The sequence below is a fragment of the Bos indicus x Bos taurus genome, chromosome 8 (assembly GCF_003369695.1).
Source record: "Bos indicus x Bos taurus breed Angus x Brahman F1 hybrid chromosome 8, Bos_hybrid_MaternalHap_v2.0, whole genome shotgun sequence".
NCBI lineage: Eukaryota > Metazoa > Chordata > Mammalia > Artiodactyla > Bovidae > Bos > Bos indicus x Bos taurus.
Genome location: NC_040083.1, coordinates 37,813,132 through 37,840,629, shown reverse-complemented (window position 1 = coordinate 37,840,629; position 27,498 = coordinate 37,813,132). Strand labels below are relative to the sequence as shown.

The following is a 27,498-nucleotide window of genomic DNA, read 5'->3' as shown; positions in this document are numbered from 1 at the left end:
CTAATTAAAAAAGTACTAATGAAAAATGTGAAGAAAAGCTCTTGACATGTGTTTTTCTTTCTTTTTTTTTACATATGCATGTATCCTTTTTCAAATTCTGAAATTACATTTTTTTTGAAATTAATTTCAGGTTATATTTACTTGCGATTTCATGCACTTCTAGTTCACTTTAACAATATTGAAAGTAAAATGTAGCACATTTGACAGTATAATACATAATTCTCTTTCACTGACGTCTTTTATGTGAGCACAGAATTTATGTTAACGCTGTCTTTTTTTTTTTTTTTTTTTTAAGAAATCAGAACAGTTTTTATTCATGGTTTGGTTGGTTAGCATTAGTGAGTATGGTGTCAGTATGTTATTTCTAAACACATTCAGACATAATACAATTGAGATTTCATTATGGATAGAATTGCCTGATGATTTAATAATCAGATATTGCTTCTTTGGAATATTTCTGAAGATTAAGTTCTGTAAGACTCTGTACATGCTAGATCACTCTTAATCTTTGTGTCCATGGATTGTTATTGGGTCAGAATCATTACAGAGCATCAGTGTTTTTATGTGAAGAATCTGAAATAAAAAAAAAAACTTTCGACCAGATAAATAAAAGCTGTCTCTCAGTTGGAGGAGGATTAAGTCTTTAGTTACTTGCAGAAACAATAAAAAATATCTCTACTCTCTTTATCATTTTTTATTTGACTGTCTTCCCATAATCCTTGCTGTTTTCCACTTTAAAAGCTTTTCCCTTGTGACTAAATCTTTCCTTCATTTCAGGCCCTTAAAATCTGGTCTTCCACCTATTTCCCCCACCCCTCACCCCCAGTCCAGGCTTTGTTGGAAGGAGAGTTTTTGCAAGGACTGGGAAACATTCTCCACCTTGGGGTGGTCCTGCTCACTCATCAACAGTCTGTGTGGCAGTCACGCATGAGACACACTTGTCTCATGTCCATGATGAGAATGCTCTCACCACTTGTTCAGTTACATACTTCTCCCCACGACAGAAAGTGTGCCTTCGAGATGTGCACTATGGGTATGGTCCACGGGTGTGGGTGGGCTGCCGCAGTGCTGCAGGTACAGAAGTCACAGGCTGTGCCCCGCGCCCCATGGGGCCACTCCTTCTGCGGGCATTGTCTTACTTGCAGACGCCTCTAAACACCTGTGTCATCAGTGCACTTTCTCTCAGGTGGTTGTCATAAGCCTGATTAAGCACTTTTATTTAAGTTGGAATGTTAGAAGGCAGAGAAGGAGCAGAATAGAGTCCTCCAAGACAGGGAAAGCTCTGACAGTTTAGCGCTGGTGATGGGAATTGTTGTTCTTTGGAGGGGGGTTATGTGAAATAGCAGGGCTGCAGGATTGGCTTATTCCCCCAGGATGGAAGCTGTAGTAGCTTCTAGCTTCTTTCTAATATTTGGGGAGGAGAGGTGCCTTGCACCCTTTTCTGGGCTGAGGCTGTCCAGGTACTATTTGGTAGCTCACCAAATGCACCACGTTCTTATCCAGTCTTTTGAGGATGGGACATTTTGTGGCTTCTGTGGGAAGTAGAATGGTGAGTGCTTGTCCACAGATGGTGAGACACCAGCCATTTAGAGGGGTTATTGGTGGCTTCAGTTTTTCATATGAAATATTGCCATTTCCCCTTCTACCTTGATGAAGGATGTGTGATGACAGTGTGCTTCTTGAGGAGCTTATTCTCCAATGATCATAATGTAACCTTGGACAGAGTAGCAGACTTTGGAATGACATTGATTCTTCCCCAAGTTCATTTCTGATTCTGCCACTTGGGTAAATTACATCATTTTTGTGAGCTTCAATCTCTTCAACTGGAAAATGGAGATAATAAGAGTACCATTTAATAGGGCTATTATGAGGATGAAAAGAGATTATCTATATGAAGCGCTTTGCATAGTATAGGTAATATAATAATGCACTCTTCCTCCACAGTTCAACCTTTACTCTTTAGGCAATCATTTTCCAGTTGGACTAATATTTTTTTCTTTTTCTTTCAGTGTATTTGAGCATATTCTTATATGTGTATATATATATGTATGTATGAAAAAGTATGTTTGCCAAATAGCTAATGTCTGCTTTTCGATTATGTGCGCTACCCTTTCCACTGTTTTTCGCTGTATGGAATTATGATGCTTGGTTAGTCTTAAAAAGAACTTGTTCTTTTCTGTCTGTATATCCTTCTTTTTTAAAAAAATCAGTTTATTTCATAGAGGCAGTAAATAAGCTTTATATTTTAGCTAATTGGGACTGACCTGTTTCTAGAAACTATATAGAGGCATATTTAGGGTCCCATTTAATGGGAATAGGTACTTTTCAGCATGGCAAGAAAGGAGTTTTCCAGGTAGAGTAGGGAAGAACTCTAGATGGGATTCAGTGGAGCAATGAAGCTAGTTTCCTTATCCCACTGACAGCAGTCTTACTCTCTTCCCCCCAACTCTCCTTTATAGGGCTAGTGACAGTTGAGCAAAGTAAGTTTTATTTTATCACATGGTACAAGGAAATGCCTTATTTCCAAGCACAATTATAATTAATGAGATTCAGTGAGACTAGAAAAGGAGAGAATCAGGCTGTATTCTCACTTGGCTTGAAATGATGGAACTGGAACCATGTTGAACCCTGATAAGCTATTCTCTGCCTGCCAGGTGGCAGCTGAATTGCTGCTCGTTGGAATAGAACACCTGCTGGGATGTCGCAGGGGGCAGGGGTGATGAGCTACATTTTAGAATTGTTGGGCAGGACAGTTGTTGGAACTTCCACACACACCATTTTAGCATTCCTGTAATGGTTACTGAGCGCAGTGTGTGCACATGTATTTATACAGTGCGTCTGTTATGTGTTTCCACATAGGTGCATACTTACATATTTATTTCTCCAACGAAGGTGGCTGAATGAATCAGTGAGTTACAGATTTGATACTCTAGTATTGAGCATACAAGTTTAAAAAAACATTGATAAATTTAACTTCGCTGTTCTTCCATAGCTCCTGGTGTGTTTTGTATGTTTTGGTGATTGTAGAAAAAAAAAAATGAGCAGATTTCTTTAAAAGGAATGGACTGAATACATTTTTGTCTTTGCTTTTAGGTTGATGGCTGATTGACCCAAGCTATTTTAATTATATTTGCAAATGCACTCACTCACACATACATGCCTATATGTTGTAGATATATTTGAATAATTATTTGATGGAAATTTTACTGTTAAATGAAATAGTTAATTGAATGTTTTCCAAGTATAATGAAAGGACAATTTATTAAGTACAGTCAACTCTTTAGCAACAAGAATCCATAACATTCAGTGTGTGTTGCCAAAATTTTTATAGCTGTAACTTGAAAAATGTCAGTTGTGATATGTCCTGTTTTATAATTCCAGTAATGTGAATTTTTAAGTATTAAAATGTATTCAATGCTATTATGAACACTTTTTTGAATAAAATAAAGCAGACATCTTCAAATAAAATATAACTTCTCTGCTTATGGGCTGAATGATTGGACTATTGGCAGAGGGTCATCTGTTTAGAAAAGTTTTAAAAGTCTCCTGAAAAACTATTAAAGAATTAAGTGAAGAATCTGGGGGCACTTCTTTAATACTAGTATAGCTTGGACATGATAACATTTTTTTTGTCTTTTTTTAAATAGGAAATATATTTTAACTGTATTTGCAATTTGGGATGCCTTATAATTGGGAAATATTATACATCCTCTACCCTGCAGATCACCCAGGAAGCTGGAGAATTTATGATCACTTTCCCATATGGCTACCATGCTGGTTTTAATCATGGTTTCAACTGTGCAGAATCTACAAATTTTGCTACTGTCAGATGGATTGACTATGGGAAAGTTGCTAAATTGGTAAGTTATGCTTCAAAAAATAAAGCATAAATTAAACGTGTATTCTGGTTATTATAGTGGGAAAGCTAAGATCACATGCAGCATTTATTTTTCTCCTCAGTGATGTTGTGTGCCTGTGACCATAGTAATTTATTTGAGACAGATATATTTATTTTACATAGGCTATGTTAATATTTGTAGCAACATTTTTTTATTTTGAAATTAATGTGGAGCAGTTTACTTTGAGAGGTAATTTTATGCAACCGAGGCTTGCTTTCTTTCTTAAGGCCATCTTGTTTGTTTGTTTTTTTGTGAGATTTTTCCAGTGGCTTCCTGTGATTCCACATTAGGTGGACTTGGCACCTTCCATGTTAGAGTTCAGTCCATGGCTTCAAAAACAGCTATTTACAGAGGAAAGTGTCTGGTAAAATTGTAACAAGATGTTAAGGAAAGATGGTAAGAAGAAATAATTAAAACTGCCCTTAGCGCAGAAATGAATTTCTTGAAAGTAATAATATAGAACATACTTTAACAAGAAATATATCTTCATGTTAAATTTGGTACAAAAATTTGTGTCTCCTACTCAGTATATTTAATTTAGTTCACAAACTGTATTTTCATTCACAAGCAACTGGGTTAAATTTTATTAATTGCCCCCCTGCAGAGTTAAATAGAGGGCATTTTCAAAGTGACAGTAGCTTCTATTAGGTTACTTCGTTTCCTGTGGATTTTAAGGCAGAGAGGTGCATGCTGGCAGAGGGTAGGTTCTTAATGAAACTATGTGTTTTACAGAGTATGCAGAATTGCCCTATATTTAGTGGAAAATGGCACATAGAGTCTATGTGGCCTATTGTGGCCCCTGCATGGTCCAGGCAAATATTATTCATTCTACATGATAAAACGTTCGTGTGGAACCATTGAGTGAACGGGGACAGAAATATATTCAGGGAGGACAACTCTAGGTTTATTTTACATGCACATTTAGAAAATTGCATAATATTTTAAAATAAGAATATAGCCCTTTGGCAGCTCAAGCGTTTGAGTGAATTCATAACATAAAAGAAAGTTCCTGCTATTAGAAGACTTTCTCTGTTCTGAGTAATTTTTATTTATGAGGGGTAATTTAGAAAGGAGTAGAACTGAACTACTTCTTTCACATCCTTCTTATTATAATATACCTAATGTAAAAAAAAAACAAACCAGAAAGCTCAGTGTATGTACCTTGGCCAGCTACTGCCGTTATTTTGCAGAAAAGTAATGCCAATGTCTACATCAAAACAGTGTCATAACCCTGAGGTTATAAAAAGGTATGCTATTTTATGGTTTGCATCTTTAGTCACTGACATAATAAGTCAACTATCCCAGCTGTTCAATCGCCAGCAAAATCAGTTTGTGCTTGTTTACTATAGCTTTCAGTTTCATCATAGTTCCAAGTATTGGCTTCTCCCCAAGTCTAAACTATCCTGAGTTTCCATGTGGACAAAGTAGGAGTGGAGTGTGACCACGTAAGAGAGGTTGATAGTGAACCTCTCTGAAGTCTCAGCTGATAAGCCCAGAGCTGTATGGGATTGTTTAGGAAGCAGAGCGCCATGGTAGGGGAGGCAGGGATCTGAGGCCCAGCTCTTCTTTTTGCTAACCAGAGAATATCAGGAAAGTCATGTCTTCTTTTTGTTTCTTTCTATAAACTAAAAATACCTCTTTACCTCATAGATTTGTTGTGGGGGTCGGGGTGGAAAACTTAGGTATGTAGACAGCCACTCATGCTGTGTTGGTTTATATCATTCAGTGTAGTTAGAGGATATGACAAAATGTTCAGTGGCTATAATGCAGTGTTGGACAGTTAATTTAAAACTCGTCATAGTTACATGTGTTGGACATGATTTTATATGTTGTCTCCACCCTTTTCTTACTCTTGGTGAGGTGGTGCTACTCACCTAAATAATAATAATAGTAATAATGTATTAATTTTTTATTGGCGCTGTAGCAAGTTTCCATAAAATTACCATAAAGTTAGTGGCTTAAAACAATACTCTTTTTACTGTTTTGTAGTCCAGTAGGTTATATGTTTAACATTGGTCTCACCAGCAAAATCAATGTTTTTGCAGGGCTGCTTTCCTTACTGGAGATTCTGGTGGAGAATCTACTTACTCAGTGGGATTGTTGGCTGTTAGTTCCTTGTGGTTGTAGGACTGAGGTCCTATTTCCTTGCTGTTGTCAGCCAGGTCTTTGCTCCTAGAGACCTCTCTCAGGTCCCTTGCTGTGGTCCCAGAGGCCTCTCTCAGGCCCCTTGCTGTGGTCCCCTACATTTCAGAGCAAGCAATCCACAATATCCCTTTTGTCATAAAAGATAGCATATTCACAGATTGCAGGGTCTAGGATACGGGTATCTTTGCTGTTAGGGGTGGGACCAAGTTGGGTGTGAGAGTGTGGGGGGCAGCATTCTGCCTACATCAGAGATTTTCAGTTAATAATTGACATGGTGATATATATTGATTTTTTTCAAGTCTGTTTCTATAGGCAGCCTTACGGATTTACTGTGGTGTATGTATGGGTATGTGTATGAACATGTAATTTCCTAAGATTAGGAAAATTTGTAAATTGGACATTTTTGTGTTTTGCTGGAGAAAAATATAATGTATAGAAATTAATTATGAATTGTATTAAAAGATAAATTTTAGCTTTGAGAATGACCACATTTGTTTGTCTTAATCCTTTGTGTTCTTTAATTCATTCTAAATGATAACTGTTTAAAAGAGTTATTTTTCACAAGTGATAATGAGTTATACATTTAGGGGGATAATTTTTTAAAAAATGGTGTACTTTTTTGTAGTTGAAGCACTGGGAAATGACTGCTGCTTTACCTGTCACATGTTGATTTGACTATGTAAAAGCATCTGATAAAGTGTCTGGTGCAGCATTAATTAACATGGGGTAGAGTGAAGAATCTCAACTGATAATATTTTGTATATTACAAACCAATATTTCTGTTTCCATAACTTAGAAAAGGGCTGTTACAGGAGGTTATTTTTTAATTAAAAAAATAATTTTGAAAAGATAACCCCAGGCTCACCAATAATATTGGTGGTCTTTGTTTAGCAGCCAACAAGCTTTGGTTAGGGACCTTTTAAGCCATTCAAGTGACTTAATATGGGTGGGGAGAGAGTTCTGTTTTTTCAGGTAGAGCCTAACTGTTGTATGCCAGGCACTGTGTATGTTTCTGTGAATTTATCCCTTGGAGGCTGAATTGTTTGATGGGAGCCAGAAGTGAGAGTAGTGTTGGCAGTGCTGAGCAGCCAGGACTGCTTCCTTTGCTCTTGGCTGCTTCACCGCTGGTGGCATCGCTGGAGCAGGATGGGAGATGGGGTTTCTGTGGATTTCCTTTGAATGTATTACTGATCTCTTGGTATGTGGTATTTGTTCATGAAACCTTCCCTCCATTTAAGGTATAGCTAACATTGACTAAAAAGAATATCCATCACAGTATTTGTGCTATTCCCAAATACTCATCTTCCAAATTCCAGCAGATTCTTTAACCTTTGATGTTCTCAACTAAATAATAATAATAATAGCAGCAGTAATTATTATATGTGGATATTCCATTGCCTGTCAGTGTATTCCCCATTTTTCAGCACTTAATTCAGATGGCCCTTTATTATAGCATCTACCCAAACTGCCTCATCTCTTATATAAGGCTTCTTTTGTGCGTAGATGGTAGAACAGGTCTTCAGAAAATGGTGTGAGCAATGACAACAACTTAATTTCACTATCCTTTAGAAATTTCTAAAATTTCTGCTAAAGCCCCCAACTTTGGTATTCCTCTTGTTCCTATCTTTCCATCTCTTTTCAGGATCATTCAGCTCTTTTTTGCCTTGACCTGCCAAATATAGCAAACCAAATCCTGCATGATACTGCAGAAGAGAACAGCCTTGCCTTAAGAGGACCCACCTACCTAAGAAAGTGGTTCTGTAATTCTTACTCCTCATTTCATTTATCAGATTTAAGGTTTTCATTGAAAAAAAAAAGGAATGTTCTAGGTGACCTTGTGCCCATATGCCTGGTATCAGGCGGAGTTCAACTTTGGTGAGTGCCCCTCAAGTTTCTTCTCTGAAATAGGAATTGTGCTACACGCTTGTACAAAAGGAATTGTTTCTTTGTCTTCAAAGAGCTTTCATAATGATCAGAAGGGCTTTTAATAAACCTCTTTTGCAGAGCTGTAATATGAGTGGAACATACCATCCAGTTATTTATTTTAGGCATCTTTCTAGCTTTGAATATCAGAGTAATCTAGAGTGAAATACTGTATACTTTTTTTTCTACTAGAGATTTTAAAATATCCGCCAGATTGCATAGCAGTTGAACTAAGATATTTGTGCATATTTGAGTGAATGTTTTCTGCTTCTGGAGCATTCTTTCTTTCTGGGGTGAGATGGAGTCCATGGTTACTTCTGCTCAGCAGCTGTGGCATTCACAGGTCTGCTTCCTGGCTAGGTTGGATCAAAGAGCTGGCCTGCAGGTTGTATTTCATTTTTCCGTTTGGTGGGATGAAGTGCAGTTGTTTTGATGTTAGGTTTGATGGATTTGTTTGCCACTGCATTCATTAGCTTCACATCAAAAAACTGACAGGCTGTTAAATGAAACTTTGGCTTAGATTTTCAGCTTGACTGTTTGGAGACATTTGTGAGGATATTTTGTTTTTGTGTTGCAGCAGCCTCCAGCACTGTGATTGTCTCTAAGGGAAGAAAAGTTATTTACTGTACTGATTTTCTTGAGTTAAAAAGAATCATTGTCTGGGGGACAGTCTTATCTAGGCTACACCATCAGAAGCAGTGTATTTATGACAGTATGTGCAGTGTGACAGACTTATCTACAGCACAGTAAATAACATTATCTTCTTGGAAGGAAAGGTAATAGTTGGTGACTCCAGAATGATATCTCTTATTTTGCATTAATTTTACTTTAAGTGATAATCTGTTAACATGATATGCCAGAAAGTTGAAAAATTGCACTGCAAAGCTGAGAATGTTCTCTTATGAAGTCCAAGAGAGTTACTTCACCATCTAACTTAAAAGCATTCTGACATTTGAATCCTCAAACTTGTTTTGAACAAGTTTAAAAAGAGATGGTAGAATGTTGAAATTGATTTCTTTTTAACCTGAAAGGAATTTCAGCTATTAAATTGTCTTGCATATAAGAACCATGATATGGGTTTATCTTTTTTTATATTTCAATCTTTTCTAAAATTAAATTTGTTTTTTCCTAAATTAGGTAGCGTTCATCCAAAAAAATCTTTAATCTTGGGGTGGTCTTTTTAAAAAAAATCAGGAACCATTTTAACAGTGAGTCTCAAGGTTATATTTTAATATGCCTTAGATCACAGAATACTAGTACAGTGACATTTCTCTGTTCTTACAGCTTGTGAAGTAAAGTAAATGTGAACTTTGTTGTACATTGCTCATTTAACAGTTCTTGGCATTCTAATTTTAGTGTCTGGTCTGTCACATAAAATATGAACTTCGAGAGTTAAGTGGTTTCATATTCTCCATTTTATCTTTTTACCTTCACTTGGCTTCTGTTACTTGGGTCCTAGTGGTACAACACAGCAGTGCTGATGAGTGGTTGTCCTCGGCCTTTTTTTTTTTTTTTTTTAAAAACAAGAGTGTAAAGGGAAGAAGAGAAAATACCATATAGAGAAAAAGAAGCATATGAAGTCATGTCCTTAGGAGTTTGTACTCAAACTGGGGAGTTTGTATTTATGTATTTAGAAGAGATTAGAATTAGGTTCACATTATGTCCCCATTGTATTCTAATACAGTATTGCTAGATTCAGAAAATCTGAGACGTCAAGTAGCGTACCAGGAAAGCCAAGTGATTAATATAGATTGTGTCTGCAGGAGAGACGTTTGGGGTTTGAGTCCTCAGGGCTGGGGAGCCTGATTTCATTTAGTGCTAATTTATTAATTTGCTGGATTATGGGATTTGAGTGGAACTAGGTATATAATTTCAGAGAAGGCAATGGCACCCCACTCCAGTACTCTTACCTAGAAAATCCCATGGACGGAGGAGCCTGGTGGGCTGCAGTCCATGGGGTCGCTAAGAGTTGGACACGACTGAGCGACTTCACTTTCACTTTTCACTTTCATGCATTGGAGAAGGAAATGACAACCCACTCCAGTGTTCTTGCCTGGAGAATCCCAGGGTTGGGGGAGCCTGGTGGGCTGCTGTCTATGGGGTCGCACAGAGTCGGACATGACTGAAGTGACTTAGCAGCAGCAGCAGCAGGTATATAATTTATGATACTGGTGTCTAATCGCTAACTTGAAATCAAAGTAATACCTGTTTTTGAGGCTTTAGTTAACTCTAAACCTTAAAAAGTAAGTTGACTTTTTGAATAACATATTCACTGTACTGAGAAAAATTAGTTTTTAAATCATTCTACTTTCATATGATTTGATAGTAGTCGGATCGGACATTGATTGTTCACAGTGTGCTAGACCTGATGTAGGGCACTTTATATATGTTACTTCTTGCCATCTGTGCTGGTCTAGAGATTATTGGATATCTTCTGTCCTCTACTGGGCTTCCCCAGTGGCTCAGTGGTGAAAGAATCCACCAGTGCAGGAGATGCAGGAGACACGGGTTCAATCCCTAGGTTTCCCTAGGTTGGGAAAATCCCCTGGAGGAGGACATGGCAACCCAGTCCAGTATTCTTCCTGCGAAAATGCTGTGGACAGAGGAGCCTGGCAGGCTACAGTCCTTGGGGTCATAAAGAGTCGGACACAACTGAAGCGACTCAGCATGCACTGTCCTCCGCTAGCCCCCTTTCTCAAACCAAGGAGTTGGGATGATGCATAAAATGAGGATGGTGAGGCTGAGATTGGATGGAGAAGGTTGGCCCCCTAGTACCCTGTACCCTTCTGGACTCGTTTCATTGGATGCGGTGGATTATATAGGTGCCAGCCACACAGTGCTTTTTCTTTCTCAGTGAAAGAGCTAAGTGTGAATTTTCAGACTTCTTAAATAAGGCACGCCAACCAAGGTACTGTTCCCTTTCCTTCAAGATACTCATTCTTTGCTGACAAAACAAAGGCGACGTGTATATGCCCAGTTTGAAGTTTGTTGTGGGAATTTTGCCTCTGTGATCATTTGATATGACCACTTTGAATCAAAAGAAAGCTTTAATGGAATTTCTCTGAGGTCAGTGGCTATAATTAGACTTAAATCTGTGGATCCGTAGTCTGTCCTCCCTCTGCTCTGAGCAAGATGATAGGAAGCGTGAACACACCTCTCTTCGGAACTGCTTGTGAGAGTTGTAGCCCGAAAATTCTCATGGGGTCTGTAGCCCTGGAGCTCTCTCATGCCAGGACCCCTCCTCAAGCAGAAGGTTAAAAGTAGTGAAGGTAACAGCTGAATAGGGTGTTGATGTTTAAATATCAAAGGTAATAAAGAATGGTTGAAGAAACCCTTGATCTCTTAAGATTAAAAAACCCTTAATCTCTATTACTGTTTTAATAATTCCACACTTTGGCAATTATAAGAATCAGAGTGTTAGCCAATTTGAAGAGGAAGGGTATCCCCATTTGGCAGATCCTGAAAACCTCCGATAAAATAAAGAAGCCCAGTGCTTGGTTCTCTCCTTCTTTCAGCCATGCCTAGTATTTTAAATTTACTCTGCTTTTATTCCCTACAAACTATGCCTAATAATATATTTTTTTTGCCTCTTTTTAAAACAAAGAAGGTACAACCAGAGTGTCTTCTGAACTGTCCAGATACTCTGGAGGGATATTTCCAACGTGATAGCTTAGAGCACTGATTGATTCTCCGTGGCGCTGTTTGTGAAAGTTAGTGCTCACAGCTAATTCTGTCCATTATTTTTGTTTTTCATTTGTATTGATCTGTTTGCATTTTTCCAAGTGCTGTCCTTAAGTGAGAACAATGTCAATATTTGTATGCCTCTTGCTTATAATGCTGAGTGTAGTTTTTATGATTGCCTTATGTCTCCCTTATTGTTTGATATTTTGATTTTTATCACTCTTGAGTATGACAAATGAATAGTAGTTGAGTAAGGGAAGTTTCAACTTCATATTGTAGTGTCATTAAACATATGAGGAAATGAAATGTTAATCTTGGGGAGTGTCTTTTTTGTAATCGTAAGTAACAAGTATTTGTGTTGAATAGGGGGCAAGGATTGTATGTATGTATTTTACCATTATTGCTGTTATTTTGTAGTCTTTTTGGAAAAGGCTAGAAAAACATATTAAGGATGAAAAATTTAGCATGCTTAATGTTCCATTTGTAATATCGAAGTTAGTCTTATAAAATTAATTATATCTTGCATTTCCCTTCAAGATGCTTCATGAGAAATAAAGCTCAAGTTGTTCCTGAGGTTCCATGGTCTGCTTAGTACTTGGGTCACTCAAGGGATGACACAGGGTGATGGAGGTGGTTGATGCTCCAGAGAGTAACAGACTGTCTTGAGTCCCTTTCAGGTTGCATGTCATTCTGCTGAGCTTCATTTTCCTCATGTACTAGAGAAGCATTGTTGTGCAGTGGTAAAGGCGAGTAAGTTCAAGGGTTGGCCAGGCTCTGACTTGAATTCTTCCTTTTCCTTTTACTAACTGTGTGATAGGAGCAAGTACTTAATTGACCTCCTTGAGGACGACAGAGGATGAGATGGTTGAATGACATCACTGACTCGAAGGACATGAGTTTGGGTAAACTCTGGGAGTTGGTGATGGACAGAGAGGTCTGGCATGCTGCGGTCTATGGGGTTGCAAAGAGTTGGACATGACTGAGCGACTGAACTGAACTGAATGTTAAAAATACCTTTTTCCCATATGTAAAATGGAGATTATAGCTTCTTTAGAGTTGTGCTGAAGAATAACTGAAGTTAAATCTATAAGGAGTCTTGCACAGTTGTGGTGGGGACTGGAGAGATGTGTGATGGGTTAGGTTGTGCTTCCTCTGCATCTTTCTTTCAGAATTCCAGTTTGGGGAACTGACCTTTGCTCAGAGGTGGGCCTGGCAGGTCTAAGAGAACTCCCACTTCCTTTTCCAGTGATGATGGATCAAATTAGTGGGCCGATCTTGGCCACATAGAAAGGAGGGTATGGTTAGTGGAACCATAGAGGAAAACTCCAGCTTGCCCTCAGAGAGTAACAGGAGGCTTGTCTCTCTAGAAGAGGACAAGGAAGCACTGCGTCGCCAGCCTATGATCATAAGGGGACCAGACCTAGCTTAAAGCCCATGCTTTGGACACAGAGACCAGATTAGAGATCAAAAGTATTCTGTTCAAATTCAGAGCCTGGAGAAAGGCCAGTGTTTTATTTTTCATAACTCTGTCAGAAATACAAGTGTTCATTGCTCCATTTCCAGAGTATTTCTTGCCTAGATAAAAGTGTTTTGGTGGCTAATTTGAGTGCAAGCTAGCAAATACCCAACCCAGTCACGTAGGCCTGTATTAGAATTCTGGTTCTGTGTGGGGTGCTTGGATAACCTGTCTCTATAGCCATAGTTTCCTTCCTGTAAAGAAGGCTTTAACTGGTGCCTCACCAGGATGGGGGCCACAGGGGGGTCAGGCAACTAGCAGCATGCTTGTCTCACTGAGTACATTTTGAAAAAGCCATTCCTCATGGGCCATTTCTAAGTCAGGGAACTCCTTGACACTGTTTGGGGAAGCCTGGTGGAGTTCAGGCCCGAGGTGCTCAGCAGCAGTGGCTGTGGGGATAGTATTTGCAGCAGACGTGCTCACAGCAGGCCAGGCAGATGGATTGCTTTATATATTACCACTGAATTCTCACATCCATTCACTTTTACTTTCTGCCAAACTGAGGGCATCTGAAAAGAAGTGACATCAACTGATAGTATTTGGGGCTCTGTAGGCCAGATTGCCGGGAGGAGGAATTTGAAGGAGCTGTTGCTTATGTGTTCACAGACGTACTGTAGCTCTCGGGCTCTGTGTTGAATTTGAAAGACCATGTGTTATAAATCCTTGCAAAGAAAACCATCATGAATGTTGTAGATTTCTATGCTAAGTTTGACTCCAATTCACACGTGGCTTTTACATACTTCCTACATACTTGAATTACGATAAAAGAATAGGTTGTTTCCAGCAGTATTTTAAATTTTCATAAACTGTATTTTTTGTGGCCTAAAAATAATTTTCAGTGTTTCTTGTATTCCCAGTTCTCAGGAGTGTATATTCTGTCCTTTAATTATAAGCATTAATTAACATAAAATTGGACGATTCTGTTGATTGTTGAAATAGTGTGAGAACCTGTTTCTTTGAAAATTGAAAAATCGTTCAGACTTCAGTAGTATTCCACATAATAGTGAAAGATTTCTTTTTCTTATCATGTTAGTAAAGACCAAAGGATAATTCTCATTACTCATGAGAATGTACTTGTTAGAGTGAGCACTCTGCTTTTGTGCTGGCTGTGGTATGATTGCCATATGCATCCTGAAAAGCAGGTAGGTGGTGTGTATCAGTAACCCTTAACGTCTTTAAGCCCTTTGAGCCATTACTTACACTCCTAAGAAATAATTGGAAAAAGTACATTTACAAAGACAAAAGTACACTTACTGAGGTGATTGTTACAGTGCTAGATTTATCAGCAAAAATTGAATTATAACTAATATGTCCAATGGTAGGGAAATCATTGAGAAACTTATGATGTGCCCATGTACTAAAATCCTTTCACAGAAAATTATTTGAAAGGAAATCACGATGGCTCTTAAGTATGTTACCCCTTGTTGAAATGTATTAAAAATTAATATATGTCCATGGCTAAAAAAATTAAAGCACAGAAAAATATGTAAGGCACCCTTTTCAGTCCCTTCCTTAAAGGTAAAACCTTTTTAAACAACTTCTTATATATACTTTCAAAACTATTAGCATATGTCTCTATCTTTTAAAAAATCTACACAGAATTAATATTGCTCACATTGTTTTTCAATGTCTTTTTTTTTTTTAACATCTTTCCTTTTAATGAATCTTTCATTTATGGTAAGTAAAACATTTTTAGAGTATAGATTTTTACTAGAAACATCTCTCTTATCCCAGTAGAGTATGACAGGTGGTTGCCATGGATTTTTTCTGAGGGTCTCCATAGAACCACAGTAGTACGTAAGAGTTCATTGCACAGATCTTGTTAACAAGTTAGGACTTAGAAAACAAACACCTTAGTTCACTGCTGTGTTTCTGTTCCCCCCACATTGAGCAGATGGCTAGGTGGACCTGGTGCACTCGCACGTTTCCAGTCCTGTCTTTGTTGACAGGCCCTGCATTCACCAGCATCTCGGCTTATTCCACCACAGTTGATACTGGAAGATAGTTAATGCCATCGTAGTTTCTGTTTTACTGAATGACAGCATTTCTAACCGTGGCCTCATATTTGAAGGATTGGATTGGTTAAATAAATTTTAATAAGTTCCTTTAGAATTGCATTTCTCTGTCCTCATAAAGGATTAGCCCAGTGAATTTGGAAGACATGACAGAAAAAAGTAACAGAATGACTTTTGTCAACAGTTCTGTGATAATGGGAAATTGAAATAGGAATGGCACAAAGAGGGGATAAAACCCAGCCTGGTTGCTCAGTACAGATATAGGCAAGAAGGGCTACATAAAAGAAGAAAATGCCAACTGCAATAATCATAAAGGATACTCTAGATTTAAAACACGTACATGAAGTAAGACAATCAGGAAATTATTGCCCATTGTTGCAAGAGAGCAGATGGTGCTTAAAATATCCCTTAATTTTATGTCATTCTTAAAATCAAACAACCAAAGAGCATATACCATCTATGTTTAAAAAGTTAACTTGCAAACTTTTCTGTTTTGGGAGGATGCTAGAGTAGAGTTGAAAAAGAATAAAAACAGCATTACGCTGCCAGTAAAGAAACAAATTGGAGGCTGTCTTTGCAGGAGATTGAAGGCATAGATGAAAGATTTACCAAGAAAGTGGTGTTCCAAACCCTGCTCAACTTCTGTGTGAAACTCTTCTCTGTTACATATTTTCCTCCTCATTGGTTCTAGAAAGTGACTTGATGGTAAATGTTTAAGTTCTAAAGTGTCTAGATTATGTCTCTAAAACCACATCCATTTAGGTACATGGTCATAGTTTTTGGAAAGTGTAGCTTCATGCTTTAGTATTTCACATTTGATTAGAGAAAATTTTAGAAAAGTTTTTTGAATGTTGATACTATTTACACTCAGGACCGTCCAAATTACAGCTGGATCCTAGATCCTAAAACATTTAGTTTGAATAAGCATGGCTAAGACCTCTTAATAGATAAACTGCTGATCTCAGATTTGTGCAAAGGTTTACACTACAGTAGTGTGTCTTAAAACGCATTTCTGTAGTGTAGGTGCCTTATGATCAATTCATGGTACTTTTTTCCTCAGTTACTACACAGATGTATTTGGTGGTGCTATTGCGAGGGACAGTGTCTGTGGCAAAGTCAAGTCAGTCTGTGACGTCCTCGGCCAATCGGGGCTGGACTGAGAAGTGTTGGTACTGAACACAGATTCCTTTACAGGTCCTGTTAGCACTTTACTGTTTGTTCTTATTGGTGATCTCACCTGGTAGATGGAGAAGGCGGTGGCACCCCACTCCAGTACTCTTGCCTGGAAAATCCCATGGACCGAGGAGCCTGGTGGGCTGCAGTCCATGGGGTCGCTAAGGGTCAGAGACGACTGAGAAAATTCACTTTCACTTTTCACTTTCTTGCATTGGAGGAGGAAATAGCAACCCACTCCAGTATTCTTGCCTGGAGAATCCCAGTGACGGGGGACCTGGTGGGCTGCTGTCTATGGGGTTGTACAGAGTCGGACACGACTGAAGTGACTTAGCAGCAGCAGCACCTGGTAGAGCAGCCTAAGTGAACATGGAGACAGGGAATTGGAAACTCAGGTCCGTATTTCTAGAAGGATCTGCTCTTTGAGTTGTGCAGCGGAGAATCTGAAGTCCATCCTCAGTCACTGAGCAACTGATGTAGCTACTTACCAGGAAAATTGGGGTGATACAATTCACTGTGTTTTAGAAGAAACATTTTGAGGTCGGGTAGGTTACAAAACCTAGAATTTCAATAGGCATATGTATAGTTAAATTTTGTTTAGATTGGTAAAATGCAGTTTGGGTTGATTTCCTTTTGGAAATGATTGACATAATAGTGGATTGATTGAATCAGACTTTATGAATCTTGTTGTTCAGTCACTCAGTTGTGTCCAACTCTTTGCGAACCCGTGGATTACAGTATGCTAGGCTTCCCTGTCCTTCCCTTACCTCCAGGAGTTTGTTTAACCCATGACCATTGAGTTGATGATGCCATCCAACCATCTCATCCTCTGTCGCCCCCTTCTCCTCCTGCTCTCAATCTTTCTCAGCATCAGAGTCTTTTCCAATGAGTCAACTATTTGCATCAGATGGCCAAAGTCTTGGAGCTTCAGCATCAGTCCTTCTAATGAATAGTCCGGGTTGATTTCCTTTAGGATTGACTGGTTTGATCTCCTTGCAGTCCAAGGGACTCTCTGAAGAGTCTTCTCCAACACCACAGTTTGAAAAGCATCTCTTCTTTGGCACTCATGCTTCTCTGTGGTCCAACTCTCATATCCATACGTTACTACTAGAAAAACCATTAGTTCACTTCAGTTCAGTCTCTCAGTCGTGTCCAACTCTTTGCAGCCCCATGGACTGCAGCATGCCAGGCCTCCCTGTCCATCACCAACTCCTGGAGTTTACTCAGACTCATGTCCATTGAGTCGGTGATGCCATCCAACCATCTCATCTTCTGTTGTCCCCTTCTCCTCTTGCCTTCAATCTTTCCCAGCATCAGGGTCTTTTCAAATGAGTCAGTTCTTTGCATCACGTGGCCAAAGTATTGGAGTTTCGGCTTCAACATCAGTCCTTCCAGTGAACATTCAGGACTGATTTCCTTTAGGATGGACTGGTTGGATCTCTTTGCTGTCCAAGGGACTCTCAAGAGTCTTCTCCAACACCACAGTTCAAAAGCATCAATTCTTTTGCACTCGGCTTTCTTTATAGTCCAACTCTCACATAGCTTTGACTATATGGCCGTTTATCGACAAAGTGGTGTTTCTGTTTTTTAATAACACTGTCTAGGTTTGTCATAGCTTTTCTTCCATGGAGCAAGAGTCCTTTCAATTTCATGGCTGCAGTAACCTATCCACAGTGGTTTTGGAGCCCAAGAAAATAAAGTTTGTCGCTGTTTCCATTGTTTCCCATCTATTGCCATGAAGTGATGGGACCAGATGCCATGATTTTCATTTTTTGAATGTTGGGTTTTAATCCAGTTTTTCACTCTCCTCTTTCATCTTCATCAAGAGGATCTTTAGTTCCTCTTCGCTTACTGCTGTCAGGGTGGTGTCCATCTGCATATCTGGGGTTATTGATACTTCTCCTGGCAGTCTTGATTCCAGCTTGAGTTTTATCCAGTCCGGCATTTTGCATGATGTACTCTGCATTTAAGTTAAATAGGCAGGGAGACAGTATACAGCTTTGACACTTTACTCTCCCAATTTGGACCAGTCTGTTGTTCTATATCTGGTTTGAACTGTTGCTTCTTGACCTGCATGCAGGTTTCTCAGTAGGCAGGTAAAGTGGTCTGGTATTCCCATCTCTGTAAGAATTTTCCACAGTTTGTTGTGATCCACACAGTCAAAGGCCTTAGCATTGTCAGTGCAGCAGAAGTAGATGTTTTTATGGAATTTCCTTGCTTTTTCTGTGATCCAACAGATGTTGGCAATTTGATCTTTGATTCCTCTGCCTTTTCTAAATCCCAAAGCTTGTACATGTGGAAGTTCTTGGTTCATGTATCTTTGAAGCCTGGCTTGAAGGATTTAGAGCATTACCTTGGAAGCATGTGAAACTAGTGCAATTGTACAGTAGTTTGAACACTCTTTGGCATTGTCCTTCTTTGAGATTGGAATGGAAATTGACCTTTTCCAGTCCCATGGCCAGTGATGGGTTTTCCAAATTTGCTGACATATTGAATGCAGCACTTTAACAGTATTATCTTTTAGGATTTGAAATAGCTCAGCTGGAATTCTGTCACCTCCACTAGGTTTGCTTGTAGTGATGCTTCCTAAGGTCTACTTGACTTCACACTCCAGGATGTTAGCTCTAGATGAATGACCACAGCATGACCACAGCATTGTGGTTACCTGGGTTATTAAGACCTTTTTTGTGCAGTTCTTCTGTGTATTCCTGCCACCTCTTCTTAATCTCTTCTGTTAGGTTCATACCATTTCTCTCCTTTACTGTGCCCATCATTGCATGAAATGCGCCCTTTAGACTTTATGATTATTAAGGTTTAAAGTAAGTGATATTTCTTATTTAAGGAAATTCCACAAGATAAAGCCAAACAGGTATCACTATGGAAGGAATTGTCTTCAGTGGATGTCATGTGTCCACCTCCCAGCTGCTTATTGTCTCAGTCACTCAGTGGGATCTGTGGACAAAGATCCCAGTGTAACAGTGGATCTGGCCCTTTGGTTTCAATGCATTTGTGTCTTCATTGTCCACCAAATTTATTAAGAGACTGGCATTCATTTTAATTCAACATCTGTTAGTTACTTGCTGTAGAATGACCTGTGATGGACTTTTGGGAGGAGGCACCAGTCCTGTTTTCTAGTTATCTTCAACTGTGAGTGTAGACAGAGTTGATTTGATGAGATCTTGTACCCACTGCCCTAAGCTAAGCTTTTTGTCATGCATTATAAGAATATTTTTTTAAAAATGGAATATTATCAAGTATATAATTTTACATTTTGCCTGTATCTTTATCATTTCTAAATATTTTCTCATACCACTTCAGAATTCTCAAAAATATTATTTAAAATAGCTGAGCATTCAATCATATGAATGTACCCTAACTTAACTGTTTGCCTGTTGTTGTGAAGTTGGGTTATTTACAAGTTGCAGTATTACAGATTATACTGTAGTAAAGAGCTTTATGCATGAACTGCTGTTCAACCTCCTTTTTTCTCAAGACATATGATTTTAGAAGGGTAATTATTGAATCAAATAGTATTTGTATACATGGTGTCAGATTGTTTCCAGAATTTGTACTCAAGTAACACAAAAATGATTTTTTGCCAACACTGAGATTGTTATTAAAATAATTTTCCTTTTTTAAAGAAGAAGTATAGTCTTATTTTTTATTCTCATTTTAAAAATTACCAAAGAATCTGAATAATTTTAATTGCCTATATTTTCTACTCATATTTTAACATTTGAAAATATTATTATGACTTTTATTATAAATTAAGGACAAGAACCTTTGGCTTTATTTTTCCCAAACGTTATCCCCATTTTGTTTGCTTTTAAATTGTCCTGGAGTATTTTTTGTGTTTTTATTTACAGGAGTCAGTGTTTACCTATGACCAAAGATTGAGCCTGTGTCCTTTTTTTCTTCTTAGCTACCACTATACACTGGCTTGCTTTTTTTCCAGATACTGACCATGAAACAGATGTAATCTTCCTCATTCCCATTGTTCTGCAGGAAACTGTAGATGTCCTTTTCATCGAGACTTACCCTGCTAGTGACTTCAGGGAAACGGGACTGAGAGTCACACTTTGTGGGAGTCTCAGAGGTTTTAGGTGGGATGAGTTTGAGTGAACTCCGGGAGTTGGTGATGGACAGGGAGGCCTGGCGTGCTGCAGTTCATGGGGTCACAAAGAGTCGGACACGACTGAGCGAGTGAACTGAACTGAACTGATGTCATATCTGCCTTATAATGTCGGGATAAGGGTGTCTTGCCCCTGTTTCCTCTGTCCAGGCAGTTGAATAAGAAGGCCTTTACTGTTTCCAGATTCTTGACCTACCTTTTCTGTTCTTTTGCCCACTGTTTACCCTCTTATGCTTCAGCTTTACTTTATTGTGCTGTTCCCTAAACAGGTTTACATTCTATATGTTATTGATTACATGTATGTAAAGATGTCTTGAGAAAGCTTCAGAAAGAAACTAGCATCCTTCAGAGTTCAGCTTAGTATTCCTTCTCTCCCATAAAACTCTGTATCTTTCTTGGGGAAGCTGTATTCCTTTAATTGTGTCCTTGCTTATCTCTGTTCCCTGGACCTACTACTGTTAAATTGATGCTTTTTCTTGGATTCATCTTTGCAGAACAGGACATGTTATCATGTCTGAAGGTGTTTCTGTGCCTGCTGTTCCCAGATTCAGTGACTAAAACCAAACCCAGTCCGAATACAATGGTCTTGACTTGAGATAAAAGCTGGGAAAGGGAACAGTGAGGAAATTACAGTTTGGGGGAATCAGAAATAGGACATAGAAGGAAATGGGTATTGAGTGTAGTCAAACACAACTATAAATGTTCATGCATTCACTAAGCTATACATTTAACAGAGGATGATAAACTCTTGGGGACTGGGCAGTTTGCAAGAGGGGAAAACTTGTTAAAGATCAGTTCCAGTCTCTATATGTGTGGTTTTACAAAGCCTATATGTGTTTCTGTAAATTTAATAGGAGTAGCCTGATGACAGCTTGGGTATTTGTGCTATTCACTAATAAACCTTCAAAGTAAATTTATAGTAAATTAAAGGACAAAGCTAGCCTATTTTATGCCATTTGTATGTTATGATGTAAGTTGCAGAGCAGAACTAATGACTGGAGTTGTATGGATTACTGAATAAAGATAAGGAAGTTTGAACTTCAAGGAAAGATGCTATTTATAGAGTTACTTGTGTTTTCAGTTGGGGATTTTAGCTGTGGTGTAAAATGAAGGCATATAATGAAGAAAGATCAATGGGATGCTATATGGTTATAAAAGAATATTATTCTTAGGCTCATTATTTTTATGAGATTTTGATAGTTCTATGTGCTGGGCTTAGTTGCCCAGTTGTGTCTGACTCTCTGTGATCCCATGGATTGTAGCCCACCAGGCTTCTCTGTCCATGGGGATTCTCTAGGCAAGAGTGCTGGAGTGGGTTGCCATGCCCTTCTCCAGGGGATCTTCCCAACCCAGGGATTGAACCCAGGTCTCCCACATTGCAGGTGGATTCTTTACCATCTGAGCCACTAGGGAAGCCTGAATACTTTTCAAAATAATTATATTTATTTATTTTTAATTGATTGATGATTGCTTTACAATATTGGTTTGATTTCTGCCATACATCAACATGAATTAGCCACAGGTATATATATATGTCCCCTCCCTCCAATCTAATACCCTTTCTCACCCCTTTAGGTTTTACAGAGCCCGGTTTGAGTTCCCTGAGTAATACAGTAATTTCCATTGCCTATCTATTTTACATATGATAATGATATGCTTCCATGCTACTCTCTCCATTCAATTCACCCTCTCCTTCCTTTCCGCAGCCCTTGTCCATAAATTTGTTCTCTTTCTCTGTGTCTCCATTGCTGTGCTTCAAATTCATCAGTATCATCTTTATAGATTCCACATATATGCGTTAATATATGATATTTGTTTTTCTCTTTCTGACTTACTTCACTCTGTATAATAGGCTCTAGGTTCATCCACCTCATTAGAACTGACTCAAATGCATTCCTTTTTATGGCTGAGAAGTAGTTATATATATATATATATATATAAATGGAATATATATATATATACACCACAGCTTCTTTATCCATTCATCTGTCAATGGGCATCTGGTTGCCTTCATATCCTGGCTTTTGTAAATAGTACTGCAGTGAACATTGGGGGTACATGTGTCTTTTTCAGTTTTGGTTTCCTCAGGATATATGTATAAGGCAAATACTTATAAATAGTAAAAAAAAAAAAAAGAAAAGAAAAAGAACCATGAATACTTAGTGTCATTCACAAAAGAGTGATGTGCATTTGCCCTCTGTATTGGTACACCTTTTGATTTTAAAGATTTTTCCTTGAGTCACTGAAAAGGATTGGCATTCCAAGTTTTCATGTAGATAATTGTGTACAGTTGTAGGCTCAAATGAGTTTTAAAATAAGGTTGCTTCTACATGTTTGGCAAAAATAAAAAGTGCCCTGCATTTTTACTGTGCACCTGCTAAAAGCAGTGGAATGCCTCTGTATGGAGTGGTATGACTAAGAACTTCAAAATATATTATTAAGTAAAAAGAAGAAAGCTAGTTAATGTGTACTTTGTATAGTATGAAGCTATAAAAGAAATGAAAGGATGCATATGGTTAACTATTGGGGCCTTTGGCCTGTGGAATGAATTTGAGGTGTGGACGGTCAGGGACCTTCATCTTTTATGTGCTCTACTTCTGTGGTTCTGGAGATTTTTTCCCTCCCTCTTTTTTAAACAAGACTGCTTTCCTATATTATTTTGTGCTATTTACAAAATATCCAATAAAATTATTTCCTATAGATTTCAGAGGTATCTTAATATGGAGAGCCATAATGTTTAAAGTAATGTCTAAATGTGTCTCATAGCTGCATAGTAGAGATATTCTGAAATCTGTGTGTTTCAGGATATTTAGCTTGTAACCAAAATTTCACTGTGAAGGAGGAGGTGATAAATATATGTGTCTCTGCATGCTCCTAGTAATTTTAAAATGTTTAAAACTTTATCCTATAGTTACTGATTGATCTCTAATTAAGATGATATTCCTCGTTGATTGAAAAATGTAAATAAACAACATTGACACACATTATTTAAACAGTTGCTGAAAGAATTAAAGTGGAATTTGGTCAGAGACTATTTTCAGATAGTGTTCTGTATTTGTTGTTGTGAAAAAGCCTGAAATTGCATAGACTTTTTCTCAGACATACACCTTGTGTGTATTTGTCATTCCCATATAATCCAAAGGGAAGTCGCTCAGTCGTGTCTGATTCTTCGCGACCCCATGGACTGCAGCCTACCAGGCTCTTCTGTCCGTGGGATTTTCCAGGCAAGAGTACTGGAGTGGGGTGCCATCGCCTTCTCCGGTATAATCCAAACTCACTAGTATATTCTGTAAATTGTATCTTGGACAATGGTGCTTAAAAATAATAACGTATTGCCTTTTGTTCTCAAAGAGGTGTGGACAGTATGTGTCATTCACCAGCAGAGGGCAGTGTCTTGCCACTTTTTTCTGGAAGTCCTTTGAAATGAATGGATTTCCCTTGTATTTCACCCAATTTGACATTTAGAGACAAAGAAGATATTTACTGCTTATGAATTTGTAATGGATATATTTTATATGGAAGATAAGATGATTAAAGCAATATAACTTTATATTGTTGTTAAGTTGCTAAGTCATGTCCAGCTCTTTGCAACTTCATGGACTGCAGGCTTCCCTGCCCTTCACCATCTCCTGGAGCTTTCTCAAACTCATGTCCACAGAGTCTGTGATGCCATCCAACCATCTCATCCTCTGTTGTCCCCTTCTCCTCCTGCCTTAAGTCTTTTCCAGCCTCAGGGTCTTTTCCAATAAGTTGGCTTTTTGCAGGAAAGAATATTTATAATCTTATTTATATACCTTCTAGATTAGTTGGTCCTTAAAAGAAAGGCTCATTTTATGTGTAGGAAGCATTTAGCTTAAAATGTCATCAAATTGAAGTGGCTTTCTTTTGTGAAATGAGGTTATAATTCCTCCACATCTATTGTGAGCTGTTCATGGATTTGGTCCCTATGTGTAGTTGGCTGCTGTGCAAAGGGATAGTGCCTGCCCACCCCTCCACCCGGCCCAAACACTCAGTACAAACATATATATTATTTGGAGGAAACGTATGTGGTAATTTGTGGGGGAAAATGGGGGGGAAGTTACATCAGAATATATTTTTATGTTTTAAAGTAAATTACGGAAATTTACATTACATTTTAACATCATGCTCTTTGATGGCATTTTGTTGTTGTTGCTGTTGTTTGTTTGATTTTTTGGGGCGCTCTGGGGGGCATGCAGAATTTTATCTCCTTAAGCAGGGATCACACCCATATTCCCTGCAATAGAAGCATGAAGTCCTAATCACTGGACTGCCAGGAAATTCCCTGGTGCTATTGTGATTTTCTTTATTAGGTTTCCAAAGCAGTCAGTTATTACATGTGCAATTAAAAAAATTAAATTTTGTTTTTAAAAAGAGCTGTCTCATTGTATTTTATATATAAAAATAGACTTTAAAATATTCAGCTTATTTAAAAACTAAATATTGGTGAAGTACTTTTAAAAGTGGAGGTGTAAAGACAAGAATGGTAGCTTAAGAAAATACCCAGAATGAAGAAACTGGTAAAACAGTGGTTACATCACTTGCTAGATTTGAGGCTTTGGGTAAATTACTTGTTTTCAGTTTGAAACAGAAATATAAATATAAAAAATCCCTGAGTGCATTTAACTGTATCTAATATTTCTAGAGATAACCGTGAGCTGGTAGTTAGTGATTTTGACGTATTGCCTACCCTGGTAAAGGAAGCAAACAAGTACATTAGGAACTGATGAAACTAATAGTGTTAAACAGTGGAAATTCATCCCCTCCTTTCTCAGAGTGTATTTCACTTCCTACATGTGCTAGATAAATCAGGCTTGTTTAATAATGTTAGCAGTTTTATACAAATGTTTATATTTCATACAAAAGGGAGGGATTTGACTAATCTCTGGGACCTCTAAAATAATTGATTTTATCTGGAGTCTTCTTTTTGTTTTTTTGGTTGTGGAACTTTTTTGGAGATATTTGAAAGGCGTATTTGTGAACCTGTATTTATGGATGTAGCTGGCTGCCTCTGTTCCCACAGTGGATCCTAGGTGCCAAGGGATGGAGGTGGCCAGACACTCTCCACTGAGAGAAGTGCGGAGCCCAGCCATCTCTTGGGTCTTAGTAATGAGACTCTTCTTCAGGTTCTCACCCTTGCTTACGTCTGGAATTCTGGGTTAGGTTCCTAGTTTAAATGTCTGTGTGTGAGTAAGTTAGGAACCTATTTCTGAAACTTGTTGCCAGTCATTCCATCTCTAAGGTTTCTCCCTGGAAGTTGGGTCAGAGAGGTAGATGGAAGGTGACTTTTGAAAACAGGCTTTTTCAAGGTGCAGGCAGAGCCAAGGAGGGGCCTGCAAGGGGCTCTCCTGTGACCTTCCTGCCCTGTTCCTCCTCCACCGCACTCCAGCTCTTCCATTCTTGCCATCCTGTACTGCTTTACAGCCGCTTTCTGGGAATGGTACTGCTCCCTCATTGTCTGATGCACCCTCACTGCAAGTCTCAGCGATGCTATCACTTCTTGCAGGTAGAACTCCTGACCTTGGGAGCAGGATAATAGGGCTTCTGTCTGTCTATAGAGTTGTTCTGCAGGTTACATGAGAAAGTGTGTGCACCGAGCTTGTGTTCCTGGCAGTTCTTACTTACAGGAGCCCTCACAGTCCTGCAGAAGGAACTCAGCCAAGCACAGTGGATCAAAAGATAGGTGCTTTAACACATGTTAAATAAAGTAAGTCTAAGGTACAGAAATTGATCAGTGCAAAGAAATAGAGACTAGGAAAACAATAGAACGGGAAAGACTATAGAGATCTCTTAAAAAAAATTAGAGATACCAAGGGAACATTTCATGCAAAGATGGGTACAGTAAAGGACAGAAATGGTTTGGAGCTAACAGAAGCAGAAGATATTAAGAAAAGGTGGTAAAAATACACAGAAGAACTATGCAAAAAAGATCTTCACCATCCAGATAACTGTGATCGTGTGATCACTCACCTAGAACCAGACATCCTGGAGTGCAAAGTCAAGTAGTCCTTATGAAGTATCACTGCAAACAAAACTAATGGAGGTGATGAAATTCCAGCTGAACTATTTCAAAGCCTAGAAGATGACACTGTGAAAGTGCTGAAGTCAATATGCCAGCACATTTGGAAAACTCCACAGTGACCACAGGACTGGAAAAAGTCACTTTTCATTCTAATCCCAAAGAAAGGCAATACCAAAGAATGTTCAAACTGCCACACAGTTATACTCATCTCACACACTAGTAAAGTAATGCTCAAAATTCTCTAAGCCTGGCTTCAACAGTACGTGAACCGAGAACATCCAGCTGTTCAAGCTGGATTTAGAAAAGGCAGAGAGGAACCAGAGATCAAATTGCCGACATCTGTTGGATCATCGAAAAAGCAAGAGAATTCCAGAAGAACATCTACTTCTGCTTTACTGACTATGCTAAAGCCTTTGACTGTGTGGATCACAACAAACTGGAAAATTCTGAAAGAGATGGGAATCCCAGAGCACCTTATCTGCCTCCTGAGAAATCTGTATGCAGATCAAGAAACAACAGAACTGGTCATGGAACAAATTGGTTCCAATTGGTTCCAAATTGGGAAGGGAGTACATCAAGGCTGTATATTGTCACCTTGCTTATTTAACTTCTATGCAGAGTACATCATGTGAAATGCCGGGCTGGATGAAGCACAAGCTGGAATCAAGATTGCCAGGAGAATTATCAATAACCTCAGATATGCAGATGACACCACCCTTGTGGCAGAAAGCGAAGAGGAACTAAAGAGCCTCTTGATGAAAGTGAAGGAGGAGAGTGAAAAAGTTGGCTTACTCAACGTTCAAAAAAGGAAGATCATGGTATCTGGTCCCATCACTTCATGGCAAATAGATAGAAACAGGGGAAACAGTGGAAACAGTGAGAGACTTTATTTTCTTGGGCTCCAAAATCACTGAAGATGGTGACTGCAGCCATGAAATTAAAAGATGCTTGCTCCTTGGAAGAAAAGCTGTGAC

At 38.6% G+C, this 27,498-nt stretch overlaps 1 protein-coding gene across 3 annotated transcripts in view; it reads left to right on the top strand.

Moving 5' to 3' along the window:
- The window catches only part of KDM4C (lysine demethylase 4C), a 409,790-nt gene that overhangs the window by 108,840 nt on the left and 273,452 nt on the right, over positions 1-27,498 (top strand). For all 3 annotated transcript variants that reach the window (XM_027549308.1, XM_027549310.1, XM_027549309.1), the window contains one exon: positions 3,723-3,860. In XM_027549308.1, coding sequence (XP_027405109.1) covers positions 3,723-3,860 — 138 coding nt within the window. The remainder of the gene's footprint in view (positions 1-3,722; positions 3,861-27,498) is intronic.